Source organism: Tamandua tetradactyla, chromosome 2 (assembly GCF_023851605.1).
Source record: "Tamandua tetradactyla isolate mTamTet1 chromosome 2, mTamTet1.pri, whole genome shotgun sequence".
Lineage (NCBI taxonomy): Eukaryota > Metazoa > Chordata > Mammalia > Pilosa > Myrmecophagidae > Tamandua > Tamandua tetradactyla.
Genome location: NC_135328.1, coordinates 221,403,793 through 221,426,784, shown reverse-complemented (window position 1 = coordinate 221,426,784; position 22,992 = coordinate 221,403,793). Strand labels below are relative to the sequence as shown.

The window sequence follows — 22,992 nt, the reverse complement described above, 5'->3', positions numbered from 1 at the left end:
TCAAGGGGTGAGGCCATCCAGGCCTGTGCCCACCCTGGCAAAGCCGCTGGGAGTCTGCCGCCTTCAGGGTGAGGGCAGGTGACCCAGGCTGGTGGGGCAGTCACCTGGAGGGCTTTGGACACTCGGCCAGTTTTTACATTCAGCAGTTTGAAGTGGGGCCTGAGACTGCATTTCCAAGGTCCCAGGTTTGTGCAGTGCCAGAAATGGGTCAGAGGCCCCACTGAACCTGTCCTGGATGGGGAGTGACAGTGGCTGGGGAGAGCTCTTGCCCTGGGTGATAGGACTGTGTGAAAAGGGTGATTGCAGTCATATGGGCGGCCTGACGGCACCATTCCGCAGCCTCTGAAAAGTGCCTTTTCCTGCTGGGCTGAGATTTCTAGATGACAGAATTCAGGTTCTTCAGACTGGGTGTGACATTTTGGGCCCTTGTTAAAACTCGACTGCCTGGTGTTCACCCCAGCTCCCTTGCAGCCTTCTGGAACAGCCACTCAGAGCCCAGAAGACCGCTTTGTCCAGGGCCCACCTGTGCAGAATGGAATACTGGGTGGGGGTGGAACGGGTCCAGTTCCAAAGGCCAGACCTGCCAGGCAGGTGTCCCAACTTCAGGGACAACCTGATGGCATCTGTTTTGCTCCCTCTCGGCACCCAGGGCCCTTTTGACGTGGATGACTGTGGGTCCAAGCACTCCATCAACCCCTACAGCAACCGGGAGAGCCGCGTCCTCTTCAGCACGTGGAACTTGGATCACATGTAAGTGACGTCCCAGAGCCTTGCAGGAGTGTTTGCCAGCAGGGCGAGTTTGCTGTGTGGTGTGGTGGCTGCTTTGCCACGTGTGTGCCCGGGCCGTGCAGTCATGGAAGGTGCCGAGGCACTGTGCACCCAGGCCTACTGGACGTGTGCCATTCCTTCCGCCCACGGTGAGCTTTTGCCATAGTAATGGGGTCAGCTCCTGCTTCCTGGCTGCCAGCCCCCAGGAGGGGTGGCCTGGACCTTTGCATGAAGGGAGCTAGCAGGGGGTTGCAGCCTCCCAGGGTGCCTGGGAGGACTCGTAGGGGGAGGGGGACTGGTGGGGGAGGAAACTCGTAGGGGAAGGGGGCTCATAGGGGGAGGGGTCTTGCAGGGGGAGGGGGACTTGTAGGGGAGGCCTCTCCAGGCGGGCTCTGCGACCCGGGCTGCCGTGGCCATTGGGCTGGGTGTGGCTCTGCTGACCCCAGACTTCCGGAAGGGCAGTGCTGTGCCCGCGGCCTGTGGGGCTGCTTCTGCGTGAGCACAGGAGCCACAGGGTTGTTTTCACCCCTGTGTTCCTCAGGGACAGCCCACTCTAAAGAAAGAGCAGACGTGGGAAATCTTATTTTAACCAGAGATACTTTCCTTCAATACAATTGTATACTTGCCCCCTGCCTTTTTTTTTGTCTTTCAATGCAATTTGAGATATATTTGCATACCATATAATCCATCCAAAGTATACATCAGTGGCCCACAGTATCATTGCGTAGTTGTTCATTCATCACCACAATCAATTTTAGAACATTCTCATTATTCCAAAAAAGAAATAAAAAAGAAACCTAAAACACCCCATATCCTTTATCCCCCCATTATGATGATTTTTTTGTCTTTATTTTATTACTCATTTACCCATACAGTGGATAAAGAGCGTGTCTGTTGCTAGGTTTTTACATTGCATGGTCACATGATGAAAGCTGTAGAGTTATACAGTCTTTATCAAAGATCACGGCTCCTGGATTACAGTTCAGCAATTCCAGGTATTTCTAACTAGTCCAATACACTAGAAACTAAAAAGAAATGTCCTTGTAATGAGTCAGTAGACATAGTCATTTGTTAGATTCTGATTTTTCAGTTACGTCTCCTCCCTCTCATTTGATTATTCTTCCAGTCTTCAGGGATGTCTGAGCAATGACCATTCTAACTTCTTCATGCTGGAAAGAGGTGTTGGCGTGGAGTAGAGGAAACGTTGGTTGATGTCCTTGGAGAGATCGTACCTCCGGGTTTAAGGGCTTGTCTCCCTGCCTTTTTTTTTTTAAATAATTTTTTGTTTGAGAAGTTATAGGTTTACAGAAAAATCACTCAGAGAATACAGAGTTCCCACACCTCCCCCATTATTGACGCCTTGCCTTGGCGGGGCACCTAGGTGACACTTCATGAGAGAAAGTTGTTGTAATCGTACTCCTAACTGTAGTCCATCGTTTACATTACAGCTCACTCACTGTGCTGGCCAGTGCTGTGTGTGTGTTTTTGTTAGTTTCTAGTAACACGTATACAACCTAAAATTTCCCCTCTGAACTGCATCCGAGTACGCGGTTCAGCGGCATTGGTGACCCCCACGCTGTGGTACAGCACCCCTCCGTCCGTGACCGCAACGTCTCGTCACTCCAGACGGACGGTATACAGTCTACGCACTGACTCCCCACTCCCTGCGCCTGCCCCGGCCCGCTGGCCTCTATTCTTTCTAGCTTCTGACTCTGCGGATTTGCTCATTCTAATTGTTTCATATTCATGAGATCATATAATATTTGTCCTTTTGTGTCTGGCTGATTTCACTCAGCATGATGACTTCGAGGTTCATTCCTGTCGTGTGGCTCAGCTCTCTGTTCTTTTTTAGGACTGAGTGATACTTCATTGCGTGTATAAGCCACATTTTATGTGTTCATCTTTGATGGACACTTGGGTTGCTTCTGTTAACTTGCCCCCTTTTATTATGAAGACAAATGAAGATCTTCAAATACCCCTTAAATGGCTATATTACTTTTTGGACTCAGATTTTTTTCGAGGGCATTAAACATTGTAGATAGAATCGAATACCTTCCTCAACGCAGTCTCCTTCCTCCCTACTGCACAGGGGTAACCACTGTGCTGAAATTTGTGTGTCCTTCCCATGCCTGTTTATATACCTTTGCTCTATATATATATATATATAGATAGATAGAAAACATTTTAAAATATATAAATGGCATAATATTCTGTCATTCTGCAACTTAATTTCTCTCTGTCATTCTTTTAGGGCTGCAATTGTAGATTTGGTTCATTCATTTGAACAGGCGCAGGCACTCCATTTTTGGATAGAGTGTAATTTTAATATCCATTTCCACACTTGCAGGCATTTAGGATCTTTTGGATTCTTCACTATTGTAAAACTCTGAAACGATCACTTATCTGGTCTCCCGATTCCATGCTATTTAAAGTGTGGTTTATGGACCAGCAGCAGCTGTGGCAGGGGCTTGTTAGGAATCAGATACTCAGGCCCCACCAGCCCACCCAAGGCCCGTGGCACTCGGGGCCCATCCAGGTGGGACAAGCAGGCTGGAGCCAGGGCTCTTCCTGGGGGAGTGCCGGCTCTAAGGCATGCCTGCTTCCTCTTCCCCAGCAACAGCCTGGGTCCCCACCTGAGGCCCCAGTGTGCAGGCTCGCCCACGGCTCCGGGCCCTCACCTGAGGCTCCAGTGACGGCTCCGGGCCCTCACCAGCACATGATACCTTGTCCTTGTTGAATTTTCTACTCAGATGTGTGAGGCACAGATTCCCCTGCTTTTATTTCCATTTTCCTGACAAGGAAAGTTGGGTGTCTCTTCGTGTGTTTATTGGCTGTTTACTTTTTCTTTTTGCTGGCTGTTACTTCCTTTGCTCATTTTTCATGGGTTTTTGGTCTTCTTATTTATTTGTAGGATTCTTTACATATCCTGGATATTAACTCTTTTCTGGCTATTTGTGTTACAAATTCCTTTTCCCAGGCTTTGGCTTTTGAAATTCTGTAATGTCTTTTACCATGGAAAGTTTTAAACTTTATTGCATTCAGATGATCTTTTCCTTTTTATGTATTAAGAAATCTTTCCTATCCCATTATTGTAAAGATATCTGTGTTCTTCTAGATTTAAAAAACAAAATGCAATTTTTCCATTTAGGTCTTTAATCCCTGTAGATTTAAAATGTTTTGTATCAGGTCAGGGCCTCTATCAAGTACATATATTTAAACATTTTGTATATTGGGTTTTGATTTAAAATATCATCAAAGAAGTTTGAAAAACGCTAGTCGGTTTGTTTACCCTACACCACAGGCCTTAGGCCTGCCCCTAACATTTGTGTGGTCTTCAGGCCACATGTTTCCATACTGAAAACTCCAGCTAACGAACTAGTAGATAAAATACCCGGTACCCGCCTACCTTGAGAAATCTGTGGTCTTGGCGTGGAAGGCTTCTTGGAGGCTGCTTGGAAAAGAGGCAGGGCCAGGGGAGCTGGTGGGCCCTTCTCCCCACCGCCGGCACCACCTCCCATTTGGGGGCCTTTACATAGGCATGCCCAGTTCCAGACCAGCTGCCCCCGTTGGCATGGGGCGGGCACCGGGGTGGGCACTGGGGCGCAGCCTATCCCTCGGGGGATGGGCCAGGGAAGAGGCCTCTGCAAGCCCTGGCAGTGGCACCAGGGACATTTGGGCAGGATGTGGGAGGCTGTGGGGGCACGGTCTCTGGGTGGGCCGCCTGTTCAGCAGCTGTCTCTGTGGTAGTTGCCCTTTACCACGACATGCTTCCTTCGCAGGTGTCTTCGTTTATAGTCCTTTCCTTAACTTCATTAGCCTTTGCTTTTTTTCCTTTAACTTTTTTTGTTGTAGAGTATAGCATATATACAAAGCAAAGAAATAAAAAAGCAATAGTTTTCAAAGCGCTCTTCAACAAGTGATTACAGGACAGATCCCAGATTTTGGTGTGGGCTACCATACGATCCTCTCTTTTTCCTTCTAGCTGCTCCAGAATATAGGAGACTGGAGGGCTTAAATACTTTATCATCACAATCGATTTTTTTTCCTTTTTTTGTGAACAATAACATGTATACAAAAAAGCTTTAAATTTCCATGCACAGCACCACAATTAGTTGTAGAACATATTTCAAACTTTGACATGGGTTACAATATCACAATTTTTAAGGTTTTACTTCTAGCTGCTCTAAAATACTGGAGATTAAAAGAAATATCAATTTAATGATTCAGCATTCATATTCATTTGTTAAGTCCTATTTTCTATGTATAATTTCACCATCACTTTTGATCTTTCCATACCTCTCTCATTGGGGTTGTTTGTGCTATGCTATGGCAATTCTAAATTTTTGATATTGGAAGGATCTGTTTCTACTATGGGGTAGGGAGATGGAACTATCTGATGTTCTGGAGAGGCTGGGCTAGGTTTCAGGACTTATCTGGACCAGGGACCCATCTGGAGGTTGTAGGTTTCTGTAAAGTTATACTAGTGCCTGGAACCCGTGTGGAATCTTATATATTGTCCTAGGTGTTCTTTAGGATTAGCTGGAGTGGTGCTGGTTGGGGGTTGGCAGGTTATGATAGGTAGCAAGGTCTACCTGAAGCTTGCCTAAGAGAAACCTCCAGAGTAGCCACTCGACTCTATTTGAATTCTCTCTACCACTGATACTTCATTAATCACACATCTTTTCCCCCTTTTGGTAAGGATGGAATTGTTGATCCCATGGTGCCAGGTCTGGATTCATCTCTGGGAGTCCTCTCCCATGTCGCTAGGGAGACTTTCACCCCTGCATGGCACGCCCCACATAGGGGAGTGGACAATGATTTCACTTGCAGAGTTGGGCTTAGAAAGACTGAGGGCACATCTGAGCAACAACAGAGGTCCTCCAGAAGTACCTCTTAGGCATGCCTATAGGTAGTGTAAACTGCTCCGCTACCTGCATAAGCTTCACAAGAGTAAGCCTCATGATCGAGGGCTTGGCCTATTGATTTGGGTATCCCTAAAATTTGACACAGTATCAGGGGATTCCCTGATGGTAAGGTTTAATAGTTCCATATTCTTTCTCCCCTCCCTCAGGGGACTTTGCCAATACTTTTTGGTTATCTGCTTAATGTACTCTAGGATGTTTCCAGGCATTACAATAATCTATACAGGATTAAAGGACCTCTTTCTTATTCTGTGCTTCCTGTGTTTCAGTTGTTCAAATGAGCTTTACAGATAGGTTGAATTAGATTATGCACTACAGAAAATTTCAGCTCCAGATCAAATAAACCTTTCTTCCATTGGTCTCAGAGTATGTGTGGTTCTAAAATATAGACACTGTCTTCCTTACCCCTGTGTTCTGAATTACCTATGTTCTGAATTACTTTAACCCCAACCTGTTCGGCTTTGTTCTTATTTCTAAATATCAGGTTATATATATAAAACAGCCGCACAAAATCCAGAAATAATAATCACTGCTTTGGATTTAATGTATCTGCTCTAAAAGCTCACAGTCTAGGCCCCTGTTTTCTTACAAGCGTTTTCTAAAGGTCACCATACCATTGTTGCTTTTTGTTTCTGGCTTATTTTGTCTCACCAAATGTCCCGCATGTTCATTCACATCGTTGCATGCCTCCCAACTTTATCCCTTTTTGTGGCAGTACAACCTTTGTTCATAAGTACACACCATCGTTCACCAATCTACTTCTCCGTCAGTGCATCCTTCAGCCACCTGCATTCATCGGGCATCACGTAGAGGGCCCAAAGTCCACAGTCCATCAACACTCTCAATTTTAGATAATTTCATTGTGCCCAAGAGACAGAAAACCAATAAACACACCCTCACAAATAGGAAATCTAAACCTCCTCTTAACTCTTGTCCTTCACCCCATTATTTACCTCTGCTGTTGCTGTGGTAGTGCTGATGGTTTCCTTTTGAACATAGCTCATAGCATGCAATAGCAGTTTTCCTCCTGTACCCTGGACTTAAACAGTCTTTATACAAGAATTATATCGTTGGAGTAATTCTTATGAGAACTCATTCATAATGAGTCAGTGGGACACATAGGTCTGTACAGCCCCTTTCAATCTTGTTCATCTTCAATATGGTAATATTACTTCTAGACCCACTAGAGAATCACCTTCGCTCCTATCTATTCCCTTACGTTGGAGTTCAACCTCATTAGCTAATGCTTCACCCATTTCTAGATTCTGTGTATCTCTAAGTCCCCTATATTCTGTATTATAAGTCTCTAATTGTACCTTTATGCTGGTCATAAAAATGGAATCACGGTATCTGTCCTTTTGTGTCTGGCTAATTTTGCTCAGCAAAGTCTCATTCATCTTGTCATGTGCTTCAGGATGTCATTTTGTCTTACTGCTGCATAATATGCCATCGTATGTATATACCACATTTTTTTGATCCATTCATGTGTTGATGGGCATTTGGTTTGTTTCCATCTTTTGGCGATTGTGAATAATGCTGCTATGAACATCGGTGTGCAAATGTCTGTTTCTGTTGTTGCTTTCGGCTTTTCTGGGTATATACCAAGTAGTGCTATGCCTGGGTCATAGGGCAACTCAATATTTAGTTTCCTAAGGAACTGCCAAACGGTCTTCCCTAGTGGCTGCCATTACACATTCCCACCAGCAGTGCGTGAGTGTCCCAGTTTCCCCACATCCTTCCCAACATGTATAGTTTCCTGTGTGTTTAATAGCAGCCATTCTCATAGGTGTGAAGTGGTATCTCATTGTAGTCTTGAGCTGCATTTCCCTTATAACTAATGAAAATGAGCATGTCTTCATGTGCTTTTTTTTTCATTTTGCTTGGACAGGCACCGGAAATCGAACCCAGATCTCTGGCATGGCAGGCAAGAACTCTGCCACTGAGCCACCATGGCCCGCCCTCTTCATGTGCTTTTGAGCCATCTGTGTATTTGCTCTTCAGAAAAATGCCTATTCATATCTTTAGCCCATTTTATAATTGGATTGTTTGTTCTTTTGTTGTTGAGTTGTATGATTTCTTTGTATATACAGGAAATCAAACCTTTGTCCGATATGTGATTTCCAAATATTTTCTCCCATTGAGTTGGCTGCCTCTTCACCTTTTTTGACACAGTTTTTTGAGGTACAAAATCAAAAGCATTTGATTTTGAGGAGTTCCCATTTATCTATTTTTTCTTTTGTTGCTTGTGCTTTGGGTGTAAAGTTTAGGAAGCTACCTCCTAAACTACCTCCTATTACTAGATCTTGAACATGTTTCCCTTCTACATTTTCTTCTAGAAGCTTTATGGTGCTAGTTCTTATATTTAGGTGTTTGATTCACCTTGAGTTATATTTTGTCTAGGTTGTAAGATAGGGGTCTTCTTTCATTCTCTTGGCTATTGATATCCAGTTCTTCCATGCCTAATTATTAAAAAGACTATTTTGTTCCAGTTCAGAGGATTTGGGGGCCTTGTCAAAAATGACCATAGATTTGGTGGTCTATTTCTGCACTCTCAATTTGATTCCATTGGTCAGTGCTTCTGTCTTTGTGCCCGTACCTTGCTGTTTTGACCACTGTGGCTTTATAATAGGTTTTAAAGTCAGGGAGTGTTTCTTCTCTCACTTTGTTCTTAAAAAAGGATGCTTTTAGCTATTTGGGGTCTCTTTCCCTTCCAGATGAATTTGGTAGTTAGCTTTTCCAAATTTTCAAAGTAGGTTGTTGGAATTTTGACTGCTACTGTGTTGAATCTGTAGGTCAATTTTGGGAAAATTGACATCTTAACTATATTTAGCCTTCCTATCCATGAGCAAGGAATGTCTTTCCACCTATTTAGATCTCCTTTGATTTCTTTTAGGAATATTATGTGGTTTTCTGTGTACAAGCCCTTTACATCCCTAATTAAGTTCATTCCTAAGTTTTTTATTCTTTTAGTTGCTATTTTGGAATGGGATTTTTTCCTTACCTGACTCCTCAGCTAGGTCATTGCTTGTGTAAAGAAATGTTACTGATTTTTGCACATTAATTTTATATCCTGCCACCTTGCTGAATTTGTTTATTAGCTCAAGTAACTTTGCTGTAGATTTCTCAGGCTCTTCCAAGTATAGTATTATATCATCTGCAAATAATGAGAGTTTTACTTCTTCCTTTTCAAATTGGATGCCTTTTATTTCTTTGTCCTGCCTGTTTGCTCTAGTTAGACCTTCTAGCACAATGTTGAATAATAGTGGTGACAGTGGGCATCCTTGTCTTGTATCTGATCTTAGGGGGAAAGCTTTCAATCTCTCTCCATTGAGTATGATACTGGCAATCGTTTTTTCATATATCCCCTTTATCATATTGAGGTAGTTACCTTTGATGCCTATTTCTTGGAGTGTTTTTTATCAGAAAAGGATGCTGAATTTTGTCAAATGCTTCTTCACATCGATCGAGATGATCATGTGATTTTTCCCTTTTTATTTGTTAATGTGCTGAATTACATTAGTTGAGTTTCTTGTGTTGAACCATCCTTGCATTCCTGGTATAAACCCTACTTGGTCATGGTGTATAATTCTTTTAATGTGCTGTTGAATTCGATTTGCTAATATTTTATTGAGAATTTTTGCATCTGTGTTCATTAGGGAGGTTGGCCTGTAATTTTCCTTTCTTATAGTATCTTTACCTGGTTTTGGTATTAAAATGATATCAGCTTCATGAAATGAGTTAGGTAGAGTTCCTTTTTCCTTAATTTTTTGGAAAAATTTAAGCAGGATTGGTGTTTGTTCTTTCTGGAATGTTTGATAAAATTTCCCTCTGACGCCATCTGGCTCTGAGCTTTTCTTTGTAGGAAGATTTGTGATGACTGATTGACTCTCTTTACTTGTGATTGGTTTGTTGAGATCTTATATTTCTTCCTGAGTCAGTGTAGCTTGTTTGTATGTCTCCAGGAATTTGTCCATTTTATCTAAGTTGTCTAGTTTATTGGCTTATACTTGATCATAGTATCCTCTTATGATTTCTTTTATTTATTCAGCCTCTGTGATAATGCACCCCTTCTCATTTCTAATTTTATTTGCATCTCTTTTTTTCTTTGTCAGTCTTGCTAGTGGCCCATAAATTTTATTGATTTTCTCAAAGAACCAACTTTTGGTTTTATTGATTCTTTCTGTTGTTCTCCCATTCATTTATCTCTGCTTTCATCTTTGTTATTTCTCTTCAGTTTGCTTTGGGGTTAGTTTGCTGTTCTTTCTCAAGTTCCTCTAGGTTTACTGTTAAGTCCTCGATTTTTGCTCTTTCTTGTCTTTTAATATGGCATTTAAGGCAATAAATTTCCCTCTCGCACAGCCTTTACTGCATCCCGTAAGTTCTGATAAGTTGTATTCTCATTTTCATTCATCTCCAGATAGCTACTGATTTCTCTAGCAATTTCTTCTTTGACCCACTGGTTGTTTAAGAGTGTGTTATTTAATCTCCATCTAATTGTGAATGTTCTCATTCTTTGGTGGTTATTTACATACAGCTTCATCCCATTGTGATCAGAGAAAGTTCTTTGAATAATTTTAATATTTTTAAATTTAGAAAGACCTGTTTTGTCCCCCAGCATATGATCTGTCCTGGAGAATGTTCCATGAGCACTAGAGAAGAATGTAAAACCCTATGTTTTGGGGTGCAATGACCTATATATGTCTCTTAGGTCTAATTCATTTATCAAGTTATTTAACTTCCCTGTTTCCTTTTTGATCTTCTGGCTGGTTGTTCTATCTATAGAGGAGAGTGGTGTATTGATGTCTTCTGCTATTATTGCTGAAACCTCTATCGCTCCCTTCAGTTTTGCTAATGTTTGTCTCACGTACTTTGGAGCTCCTTGATTGGGAGCATAAACATTTATGATTGTTATATCTTCTTGGTAAATTGACCTTTTAATTAGTATATAGTGTGCTTCTTTGTCTCTTATGATGTCTTTACATTTGAAGTCTATTTTGCCTGATATTAGTATAGCTACTTCTGCTTTCCTTTGGTTACAACTTGTGTGGAAAATCCTTTTCCATCCTTTTACTTTCAATCTATTTGTATTCATGTGTGTAAAATTAGTCTCTCTTAAGCAGCATATAGCTGGATTATGTTTCTTAGTCCGTTCTGCCAATCTATATCTTTTAATTGGTAAGTTTAGTCCATTAACATTCATAGTTATTACTGAAAAGGCGTTCCTTGATTCCACCATCTTATGTTTTTTATTTTATTTGTCAGATCTGTATATTCTTTTCCCTCTTTCTCTTTGTATTATTTAAATTGCCCTTAGTGGTACTCTTCAATTCTGTGCCCTCCTCCAGACCTCCCTCTCCTGTCTTTTTTTTTTTAGCTGGCAGAATTCCTTTTAGTATTTCTTATAGGACAGGTCTCTTGTTGATAAATTATTTATGACTTCTTTGTCTGTGAGAACTTTACTCTCTCCCTCAGTTTTGAAGGACACTTTGGCTGGGGACAGAATTCTTGGCTAGAAGTCTTTCTCTTTCAGGATCTTGAATATATGATACCACTGCCTTTTCCCCTCCAGGATGCTAGTTGAGTAGTCTGATATCAGTCTCATCTGATTTCCCTTGTATGTAGTAGATTGTTTTTCTCTTGCCGCTTTCAGGATTTTCTGCTTCTCTTCAACATTTGACAGACTAATTAGTATGTGCCTTGGGGAAGGCCTATTTGGATTTACTCTGTTTGGAGTTCTTTGGGATTCTTTGACTTGTATATTTATGACCTTCGTGAGGGTTGAGAAGTTTTCCCCCATTATATCCTCAACTACTCTTCCCAGCCCTTTACTCCTCTCCTTCTGGGACACCAATGATTCTCATATTTGTATACTTTGTTTTGTCTATCATTTCCCTGAGTTCCCATTCAGTTTTTTCTGTCTTTTTTTCCATTTGCTGTTTTGAGTCTTTGAAGTCAATTATCCTGTCCTCTATATCACTTATTCTTTCTTCTGTCTCTTCAAATCTGGTGTTGTGTGCGTCTAGTATGTTTTTTATTTGGTCAACAGAGTCTTTAATCTCTGTGATTTCTGCTGTTTTTCTATTTATTCTTTCAAATTCCTCTTTGTGCTCTTCTTCTGTCTTCTTGATTTCCTTTATGTCATTTGCTATCTCACTTATTTTATTAAGTAGAGTTGTATGCACATCTTTGATTAGTTATTCCAACATCTGAGTCTCCTCAGGTGTTTTAATTTGGTCATCAGGCAGGGCTGTATCTGTCTGCATTGTGATATGCTTAGTGATCTTCTGCTATCTTTGTGGCATGGAAATATCTTGATTGATTTACTCTGGGAGTTGATTTCTTTCATAGTCTAAGGCCTTGTGTTTGTGGGATGGTTGTACAGCAGGTAGCAGGGCATGTGGTGGGGCACTCAGTATGGTGATTTGGTTCAGGGCAGGTATGGACGCAGGTTGGGGATGTTACGCTGATGCTTGTAAAAGTGGGTGCCCAGCTGCCAGGGAGGATGTAGCTGTGTGGGTGCACCAGTTGAGAGGGGCGTAACCCTGGTGTGTGCTGGTCTAAGGCACGGGGCACTTTGCGCATGTTGAGAGCTGTGGCAGCAGGTTGGCATTACACCTTCATGAATTGGGGGCAGATGTGACCTGGTTGCACAGGTCGGCACTTTCTCAGAGCTGGGAAGTGAGGCTGGGGACTGTGCACATGTGTGGTTCTGGGACTGCTGTAAAGTGCAGTTCCCAGAGCTGAATGACATGACTGGGGGCCTGTGTGCACACGTGGGCCTGGGCGTGCTGTAAAGTGATGTGCTGAGCTCAGGGAGGGTGGGGTGAGGTTGTGTGCCCCTATGGGCAGGGGCGGGGGTGGCCTAGGTATGGAGGTGAGTGCCTTTATGTGCTGACAACAGCCTTCAGGGACCAGAGAGGGGGCGGTAGTGCTCGGGAGGGTGCAGGAGAGGTGGGTTGGCGTGCACTTGGGGTGGGGGTATGGGGCAGGTATGTGCACTAGGGGCTGGTGGGTTGGGGGTGCCTGGAGCGTGGGGATTGGGAGCGGGTGACGGGGGGGTGCATGGGGTGTGGGGTGAGTCGCTGGTCATGGGGCTCTGCTGGTGAGGGTAGTGCACCCAAGGAACATGGCCTGGCTTAGTTCTGAGTCCCTGGCTTCCATCCGTGCACTCCTGTGGGCTCCGTACCAGGCTCCAGCTTTCTGCCTCTCAGTTCCTCTGCCTCCACAGCCAGGTCAGCTGCACTCCCGAATTGCCGCCTCAGTCACCCTCCTGTCCCGTCTCTCTTCCGTGGACCAGGACTAATCTCATGCTACTCTAGTCTGCCCTCTGCCTGGAAGTCAGAGTCTCCATCTTTTAACAGGCCTCCTGAATCCATTACATCTGTTAGGATTGCTGCTCTCTGCACTGCGTTATAAGCAGTTTGAGGACAGGAAGTATGCTTAACTGCATTCCGAGGGTCCAGGAAAGTGCCTGGCACAACCTAGCCATTTGAGAAATATTTGTTGGGTGAATAAATATATTTGGATTTGTTTTAACTACTTTATTTTGGATTTCTATGGAATGTGCCTTGACTTGACTTTGATTTGGTTTCCTTTATGTTTTCTGTTTATCTAATTGGATTTTCTTCTCCCCTTGCCTATCAGTCCACCATTTACTGGTTTGGAAAAGAGATTTTATTTCTGTTCTCTACATTGTGTCCCTCTCCTTGAATATCTACAGTTCTGATCTTTATCTTCCTCACTCACATCTTGTCTCCTTCCCATCCTCCAAGTTATTTTGAGCCCTGCACAACATGCCTGTGTGTTTTTATGGTCAATATTTATAGTCACCAACAGATTTACCTGTTACTCTGTTCACCATTCCTTCTTGCACCTCATTTCTGGTTTGATTTCCTACTTCTGATGAACAGCCTTTGTTGGTTAGCTGATGGCTGGGGGTAAGCGGCCGTACTGAGTCAGTCACACAGACACAGAGCACACAGCACACGACCCAGGAGACAATGCTCAGCGGAGAGCAGAAGGCGTCCGCTTTATGGAGGAAGTGCACCGGCTTATATAGGCTGGGAGCATGCGGGGACACGTGCCGGGCTGGGATTGGTCACCGTTGTTGCTAGGGCAGAGGGCAGATTTCTGGGATTGGTCACCGTTGTTGCTAGGGCGGAGGGCAGATTTCTGGGATTGGTCACCGTTGTTGCTAGGGCGGAGGGCAGATTTCTGGGATTGGTCACCGTTGTTGCTAGGGTGGAGGGCAGATTTCTGGGATTGGTCACGGTTGTTGCTAGGGCGGAGGGCAGATTTCTGGGATTGGTCACCGTTGTTGCTAGGGCGGAGGGCAGATTTAAGGTCAGCCATGTTGTGTCACCTTGCATCTGCCACGGCAGCCATGTAGGCGATGTTTTATGGCTTCTCCAACAATCCTTTAGTACTTCTTCCAATGACAGTCCACGAGGGGTAACATCTCTCTTTGAAAATATCCATTTTGTATCTATTCTTGAGTGATTATTTAGGTGATACTGAATTCTGGGTTGAAAGGTGTTATATTTCCAGAACTTGGATGATATCAAGCATTGTCTTCCAGCTACTGTCTATAGGGAGGCTGCTGTCAGTATGGCATCTGCTTTTTCTATTGGCGATTTTAAATTTCCTCTTTCTAAGAATGTGTATGTAGGTACCAATTAAAAAAAAATTTTTTTTTTTAATATTCTGACTAGGACTTATATTCTTTGCTCCGAAGTTATGTTTTTCTTTAATTCTGGAAAATCCTCAAGCACTTGCTAGGTCTCGTTTCTCTTGGATACTTCCTGGCCAGTGTCCCTGGGGCTCTCAGCCGTGCGTGGTGCCTGCTCGCTCTGCGCTCACGTGGCACCTGCTCACTCTGTGCTCACGTGGCTCCTGCTCACTCTGTGCTCACATGGCGCTTGCTCGCTCCTGGCTCTGCTCGGTACTGCTCTGTGACATTGGGGACGTCCTCTACCCTCCCGCTCACTAATTCTCCCTTCAGCTCTAGTAAGTTCAATCTGTCCGCTGAGTTTGTATTTGATAGAATACAATTTATTTTCTAGAAGCGCTTTTGGTTCTTTTTCAAATAGGTCTTTTGCATACCAGTCTGCCCTTCACTGTTTGTTCCGTTCTAACCACTTTGCTCATTCATGGTGAGCACATTAATTCTGGGGTCTGTTTCAGAGTGTTCCAGCGTAGGTGGCTCCAAGGGGGACCGTGCCATCTGCAGTTTTTATCTGCAGGCATCCTTAGCACACTGGCTCATCAAAGGCTCTCCATAGAGCAGTTGTTTGCGTTTCTGCCAGTGGCCTGGAGCCCAGTGGCTCAGAAGTGGGGTGTATTGGTGTCTTGCCTATGGCCCTGTGCCCATTCTAAGTGCAGACTCTCTGCCTGGGTGAGATGTCTGCTGTGGGCTCTGGTTTTCATAGGTGGCAGTGAAGAAAGGCCCTTACTCTTACAGCCCCCCGTGCTCCATGTGTCTGATACCTGTGCCCTTGTGCGGGGACCCCCATGCTGGATTCAGGCTTGGCCGTGTGACTCCAGCACACAGGGCGCACATGGAGGCCGGATAAGTGCTTGCGCATTGGGTCTTGTCCTGTCTGAACACACCACTGCCCACTGAGAAAAGCTGCCCTAGCCTTGGTGCAGGTCCCGTGGGGAGAGGAGCCCATCCCCAGCCCACTCTCCAACAGAAAGCAGCCACAGGTGGGCCCAGGCCATCCCACAGAAACCACCATGCTTGCTGCACAGCAATGGATAATTGACCACTTGGCCTTTTCCTTCCTCCTACCCCAAGCCCGGGACTCACCCCAAGCTTCTGGTCCCTTCCCTGGCTGGTGCTCCCCTGCCTCTTGAGGGTAACTTGGGCCTGTTACCCAGCCTGGGGTGTGGCTTCCCCTTAGGGTCAAGCGTGAAGTTCTCTTGGTTCCTGGGTGCTGGGGAGCCCTTTTGGTATTTTTTTTTTTTTTTTTTGCATGGGCAGGCATCAGGAATCGAACCCGGGTCTCTGGGTTTACAGGCAAGAATGCTGCCTGCTGAGCCACCATGGCCTGCCCGCCCCTTCTGTCTTTTGATCCCAACTGTGTAATAATAACTTAAAAATTGGGGACTTTTTATTCAGCATCTTTGTTATTGCAGAGAAGAGTCTGTTTATGCCAGTCAGTCCCCATTTAGCTACAAAGCCCCTACTTGTGGAATTTCTAAATCTTTCTTGTCAGTTTATAAGTTTTTACACTTATTTTTGCATGGTCTTTTAACCATTTATTAGTGAAACAAATTTATACAAAGCCACCTTGAGGAAAAGTGCCCGGGCAGCTGGCTGCTGGTGGGGTTGTGACCACACATGGCCCTCTCACCTTGCTTTGCAGAATAGAAAAGAAACGCACCATTGTGCCGACACTGGCTGAAGCAATCAGGGAACAGGATGGAAGAGAGATAGACTGGGAGTATTTTTACGGCCTGCTTTTTACCGTAGAGAACCTAAAACTGGTGCATATTGCATGCCACAAGAAAACCTCCCACAGTCTCAGCTGTGACCCAAACAGAATCTACAGACCTGAGCCCAGGCCGAAGAGGAAGCGGCCTGCCCGGAGAGGCAAGTGACCCACAGGCACCCCAGCCCGCACCTTTTCATGGGTGCTGGCTGTGGGCCATGACTTTGGCAGGTGCTGTTTATTGCTTTTTTAAATTCACTTCTGGAATAAATGCTGGCCTTTAAATTTTTTCTACAAATCTTTGATTTTGGTACTGAATCTGAATTGTTTACTACACCTTTGGACAGCCCAGATTCTGGAGCACACCCTTTAGTGGTTCTACTAGGCATCTGGCAGTGCCTAGGGATTGGTTGGCAGCGATAAGGAATTATTCTTTGACCTCAGGAATTTTCTTGCTCTGTGACTGTACCAGTATTTTGTCTGTTTATGGTCTGCAGGCTAAGGAGCCCTGCCTGAACTTCACCGCTCTTGCTGAGGGCCAGAGTGTTTGTTTGCTCGTCAGCATTCTGCTGGGTCTCTAAACCTGGGACAGACAGAGCGCTCCGACCTACAGATGTTTCTTAAACGCTCAGGAGTTCTGACCTTTGGGGGTAAAACGTGAGTGCCCCATAAAGGACATTCACTGCAGAATTGTTTTAATGGCAAGAAAATGGGAGACCCTCCCACCACCCAGTAGGGAATGGCTGGGATGGCGTTAGCTGAACCATATAAAATGGCTGTTGTCAAAAATGGTCAGATAACGTTCATTTCATCCGAATGAACCTAATAATACAGCTACATAATGTAAAACTTTCCGGCAGACTAAATGTTTGAGATAAACTGAAACGGGAAGCTGCTAAGCATAGAAGGCGAGGGCTCGACTGCCTGCAGAGCGTGAACCTTAGAACAGGTGTTGTGTGCCGTATGTATGTTCTAGTGCATGCAGCATGTTCTAGAAGGAAACATACCAACTGTGAACAGCAGTAATCCCAGGCGGCCTGTGGGGCGTATTGGATTGCCAAGGACTTATTTTCTATGTCATAAATTTTATATGTGAATTTTTTGAAATGAACATGTATTTCATAACATCTAAAAATTAACTTTTTGAAGTCGTGTATTTTCTATTTCAATTTTTACATTTATTCTATAATCAGAAAAACAATAAAGATTTTTCAATAATAGACATGTCAAAAAGTTTGTACTCGTTGAGAAAATGATGACCAAGGATAAAAATATGGGAGCAATGACTTTTTAAAAATAGGCTCAGTCTGTTCAGCTATTCTCTAAACTGAAATATGGGAATACCTCCCAGCGAGCTGCTGCTGTGTGGAAATGTCAGCAGTTAACTCGACAGGACTGGCCTGCTCAGACCTGCACATCCTCGAGAAAGGCCTGTCTTCAGGACTGGCCCCGGTTCCTGCTGGGAGACCACTCTGGGCCCTTGGAAAATTCCACCTGAGCAGCTTGCGCCCTAGGGAGGCCTGGATGGTGCCCATGTGGTTGGGTTGACCAGTTTACCCTGCCCTGTGACTCGTGAACACTGCTATGGATGCCCCAGGCCCTGGGCCCCCCTGGACCAGCTGCCCCACTGGGCAGTGCTGTCTGCCCAATGGACCAACCCCCAGGACAAGGGCTAGACACTGAGGCTCAGGTGAGCGTTGGTGCTGCCTGGTACATGATGTCACAACCATAGCTGGGAGAACTGAGCACATCCCTGCGACTGCACTGGGGGCAGACCCTGGGAGCGTGGGTCTCATTTCTCCTGGACTCCATCCACCCCGGGCACCTTTTCTCTTCACTCATTTTAATGGTCACCTCTTTTCATTGTGATAAACCAGAACCATGTGTGTGATGGCTTTTCTGAGTCCTGGGAGTCCTCGCTGCTGACGCAGCCTGATGGCAGTCTTTGGGACCATGACACAGACATGCCTGATGGAGTAGAAGACAATTTAAATTGTTTAATGTCAATCTCACAGGTCTGTGTTTTGGTATATAACACAAAGAATACTTAATAGGGTGGATCTGCTAATACTCTTCTATACTGCTCAAGCACTTGTATATAATATTCCAAAGACCTAACATTAGAAATCATTTCTAAGATCTCACGTTGTATTGCATCCGCCCTCCTGCAGTAGACTGGGCACTCATTTTAAATGCTGACAGATTTCTGGGCAAGGTGTATGGCTGGAGTGCTCAGAATTAGACTATAGTTTTACTATATATTTTAATATACTCTTTGAAAATTTATTTTGTTCCTAGAGCTTAACGTATATACCGTTTGTATTGCTAGATATTCTGAATTGGCCCCAGTCTAACTTTTCAAAAGGCATATTCTCTGTTGTACTGTTTTGCCCTGAGCACACGGAAAGGATTTTCTGCTCTCTGACCCCTTTACTCCTTCAGCAGACCCCCAGCCCAGCCCTGAACAAGGCCTCGGAAACCCTAACTCATCTCATCGTCCCTTTGTGTGGGGCATCTTGGGTCTCCTTGTTAACCTCCCACACTCACTGGACGGTAACCCTCGGGGATGTGTTATTTGGTGTCCCTGCCATGCTCTCAACACCTAGGAGATTCACGGGATTTTCAGTACGTCGAGAAGATTCTTCTCATTGCCACAAGAGATGGTACATCTTCAGCTTTATGAAGCCAGCTGATACCTAAGGCAACGGAAAACCTTGCTGTCTGTAAGTTGTATTATGAATTACAAAGGGAATAACCAGCACACATTGGGATGTCCAAAGAGCTAGTTATTTATAAGTTGTTAGACTAGGAAAGTACTGCCTGGTAGTGCACGTCAGTTCAGATTAGAAACTGCAAGGAGCAGGGGTTGTCCCAGGACCATACGGGTATCTAGTCTAGGCTTTCAGGGGAAATGTCACACCACTATCTTTCTGTAGGTGTGCTTTGACCCAGGACAGTGCTTCTCACTCAGGTTAGCTTATAGGGAACAAAATTCTCAAATCTGAGGCAGCTCAATCACTAGTGCCAGGAGCTGTGATAAATAGCCACCTCCAGGCAATAATCTAAAGCTGTAAGTTATTTTATCGTAAAGTGATTTTTTTTCAGTTCCAGTAAGTCTTTATTTATTCATTGTATTATCCCAGGGAAAGCAGGGAGGGGGAAAGGGTCAGCATGTTACAAAATGATAGTGGAAGGTAAAGTGCCCAGTACAAGATCAACCATCAAAAACAATAAGTGACAGGGTCACCACAGTCCAAGGGGACTCAGTCTTCTGGGCTCAGGAATGAGGGGAAGGGGGTAGGGAAAGGACAGCTACCTGCTTTCCTACCCTCCCTTCCTCCCCATAAATTCAAGGTTCCACACAAAGCTTTGGTTTCCAGCAGTAAACATGGAGTTGCATTCTTACATCTCCTGTTAAACAATCTTATGGCCATTCGACATAAGTTTCTTGCACCTGCATGAAAGTTCCTGAATTTCAGAATTTCCTGATTCAGATATATATTCATTTTCTCTTTCTTGATCTCTCACCTCTACTTTCTAAATGGGAACACCCCTACTCCATTTTTTCTCTCTACCCTAGGATTGATGATTAAGTAGATCTGTCCAATATAAGTACAGCAGTATTAATCTTTTGGCACAAACCACATAGAGGAGTTCTTAACTCAAAAGGTTGGGTATGAGGGATGGAGTGTTCTTAGGTTCTTCAGGTTTTTTTCAAAAGTCATTGAAGAATTGTGGAGATAACCTCCAGATTAAATGTGTATGGGGGTGGGGTGTTTGGGGGAGGCAGAGCCAGAGAGGGGCAATGGGGTAAGATTTTAGGACAGAAGATCTAGTCCAAAATAGGAAATAGGGGAACAAGAAGGAAAGGATGGTTTAGATCCCCACTTCCAAGAGAGGCCCCCAAGCATGTTTCAGATCCTTTTGCCTGGGGCAGTATCTTCTGTCAAAGATGCTTTGGCTATTTTTCTTCCAACACACAAAAAAAGAAGTTTGTAAACAATAAAAACCCCAAAAGAACACGGAGAAAGACCAACACATTACATTTTCACAAATTAGGCCACCTAGCAATCACCAAATCAGTGACTCGTGAAGTCCTACAAAGCCCAGACAAATACATTAACTAGAGGGGGGCAGCATTTGGGGGAGACAAGAACCTAGGATCAGACACACATCACCCAATGCATTCTATTGCATTTGTCCCGTTTCAACACAGTGAGGTAGGTTTGCAGTGATCCCACAGCATGTAAATGAAACCCCCTTTCTCCTTTAGCTACTGTGCTGGTTTGAAAGGAAGCATGCCCCCTAAGAAAAACCATGTTTTAATATAAATCCCAGTTCATAAAGGTAGAATAATCTCTACTCAATGCTGTATGTTTGAAATTAATGAGATCATCTCCCTGGTTGATGTGATTTAGTCAAGAATGGTTTTTAAACTGGATTAGGGGACGACATGTCTCCACCCATTTGGGTGGATCTTGATTGGTTTATTGGAGTCCTATAAGAGGAAGTATTTTGAAGAATGAGATTCAGAGAGATTCGGAGAGAGCAGAGAATGCTGCAGCACCACGAAGCAGAGAGTCTACCAGCCAGCGACCTTTGGAGATGAAGAAGGAAAATGCCTCCCAGGGAGCGTCATCAAACAGGAAGCCAGGAGACAAAGCTAGCAGATGACACCATATTCACCATGTGCCCTTCCAGCTGAGAGAGAAGCCCTGACTGTGTTCGCCATGTGCCATCTCACTTGAGAGAGAGACCCTGAACTTCATCGGCCTTCTTGAACCAAGGTATCTTTACCTGGATGCCTTTGATTGAACATTTCTATAGACTTGTTTTAATTGGGACATTTCCTCGGCCTTAGAACTGTAAACTTGCAACTCATTAAATTCTCCCTTTTAAAAGCCATTCCATTTCTGATATATTGCATTCCAGCAGCTAGCAAACCAGAACAGCTACTGTGACACTACTGTCTCTACTGCAGCAGGGTAGGACATGGGCTTTGGGTGCCACAAAGAAGCCTTCACTTGTGGTCTCTCTGGAAGCCAAGCAGGAACAGTCCAGAACTTTGAAAGGTTAAGGATTTTAGTCTTTGCTTCATACATCCATCCTTGGACACACACACACACACACACACACACACACACACACACACACACACACACACAGTGCATGGCAGGCCTAATCCAGTGAAGGAGGGACATGATGTACCAAGCAAGTCCTGCGCCCTAGGATTAAGAGGCTGGGACAGGAATCCCTTATTACATATATAGGTAACTCTTACCTAACCTTGGCTTCTTCTCTTGACCTGTAAACTGCCCAGCTCTCCTCACCTCTCTGCACCATCTTCCCATTTAAACTAATTTCCAATTTTCCAGTAGGAGATCAAGTCATGGGACAACCCAATTAAAACCTAGTCTCCGATGAAAGGGAGGTATTTCAAGAGGACACTATGACAGAAAAGCCCGTTCTAATTGGCAAAAATGAGGTAGTTCAAATAGTTGTTCTTTGTAATGATAAAGCAACAACAATAAACAAGTATTCCTGCTGTGCAGACCTGGAGCTGCTGCCGGACTTATCCCTGAGATTGCTCATGTACCTGAGAACACAGTGCAGGAATGAGGGCTTAGATTTAAATATACAAAACCATTTTATATTAAGGAAAAAAAAGTTAAAATGCACAAGATATGTCATTTGCACACAGCTAGTGCAGTTGGCATCCTGGAGAAACTGGGACCCAAGGTACAGTTATCCAAGGGAGCAAATAAATAAAATCAGATTGGCCCAGAATGGGGTAGAGTGAGCTTAGGAACAGTAGGTCTGCAGCTGTCCTGCCACCCACCCCTTTTGTCTGTTATTACAATCCATAGTTTGGGACAATCCCCAGCACCCTGCCTCAAGCATGGTTTATGAGATAAGACATGGAAAAATCCTGCCCTAACCCTGAGAGATTCCCTCCACAATGTAGTGGCTCATGGGTTGGGTCCATCAATCTGCTCTCATACTTAATCTTTTCACTCTGGCATGAAAAATTTTTATAAATCCTCTTTCAAAGGAAAGCAGCTTCCCTATCCAGGCCAATGTCAAAAACCTGGAAATTCGGGATATTTCATGCAGGCTTTGGGGTATTTCTCCTGAAAGCTCTCACTTGCATTTGGATAGAGCATGGTTGGAATTCCTTTGCCTCACCCTTTTCCCCCACCAAGATGGAAGAGGAGGTGAAGCTATGGACCCCAGCCTAAGATACGTGGTAGTGCCAGCTGCCCCCTACCCACCCTATCCCACTTTCTCCATTTTGCGGATTGATGCCTGCTCTTTGGAACTTCCTGATTGCAAAAGGATTGCCCCTGTGCACTGTGGCTCGATTCCAGGCCTCTGGCAGCAGGGCGGGGCTGTGGCTCTCTTCTTCCTCCCGTAAGTAGGAGGGTTTTCCCTGTGAGCTGGGGCCTGCTGAGCTTTCAGTGGACATGAGGCCACCACATGGCTGATGTTCTGGCAGAAATGGTACTTCTTGGTCTGGGGTGGCATTTCATTCCTTGGCGTGATGGTCTAGACTCCACAGCTGTAGCACCTGTCTCCTTTTGAGCTACACTTCTGCATGTTCTTCCCCTCTGGCTGCCCCTCACTCTCAATACAGAACCTCCCCCCAGGACAGATAAGATTTCAGGCCCTTGGCAGACTTCTTAAAGGTGAACTCCACTGCTTCACCTGCCTTCCGACTCCGGAATCCCTCATGTGCAGTTTACTCTGATGCACAAAGATGGCCACTGGGGACAAGCGCAACCCCGTGGCAGGCGGTCAAGGACAGGAACCCGAACCCCATCCGCACGTTGAACCACTTACAGATGGCGGCACCTCGAGCAGCGGTGGCT

General features: G+C 44.6%; 1 protein-coding gene across 2 annotated transcripts in view; it reads left to right on the top strand.

Moving 5' to 3' along the window:
- Positions 1 to 19,878, top strand: part of DFFB (DNA fragmentation factor subunit beta) — a 30,344-nt gene extending 10,466 nt beyond the window's left edge. For both annotated transcript variants that reach the window (XM_077151515.1, XM_077151516.1), the window contains 2 exons: positions 650 to 750; positions 16,058 to 19,878. In XM_077151515.1, coding sequence (XP_077007630.1) covers positions 650 to 750; positions 16,058 to 16,292 — 336 coding nt within the window. In that variant the 3' untranslated portion in view covers positions 16,293 to 19,878. The remainder of the gene's footprint in view (positions 1 to 649; positions 751 to 16,057) is intronic.
- Positions 19,879 to 22,992: the final 3,114 nt, after the last annotated feature.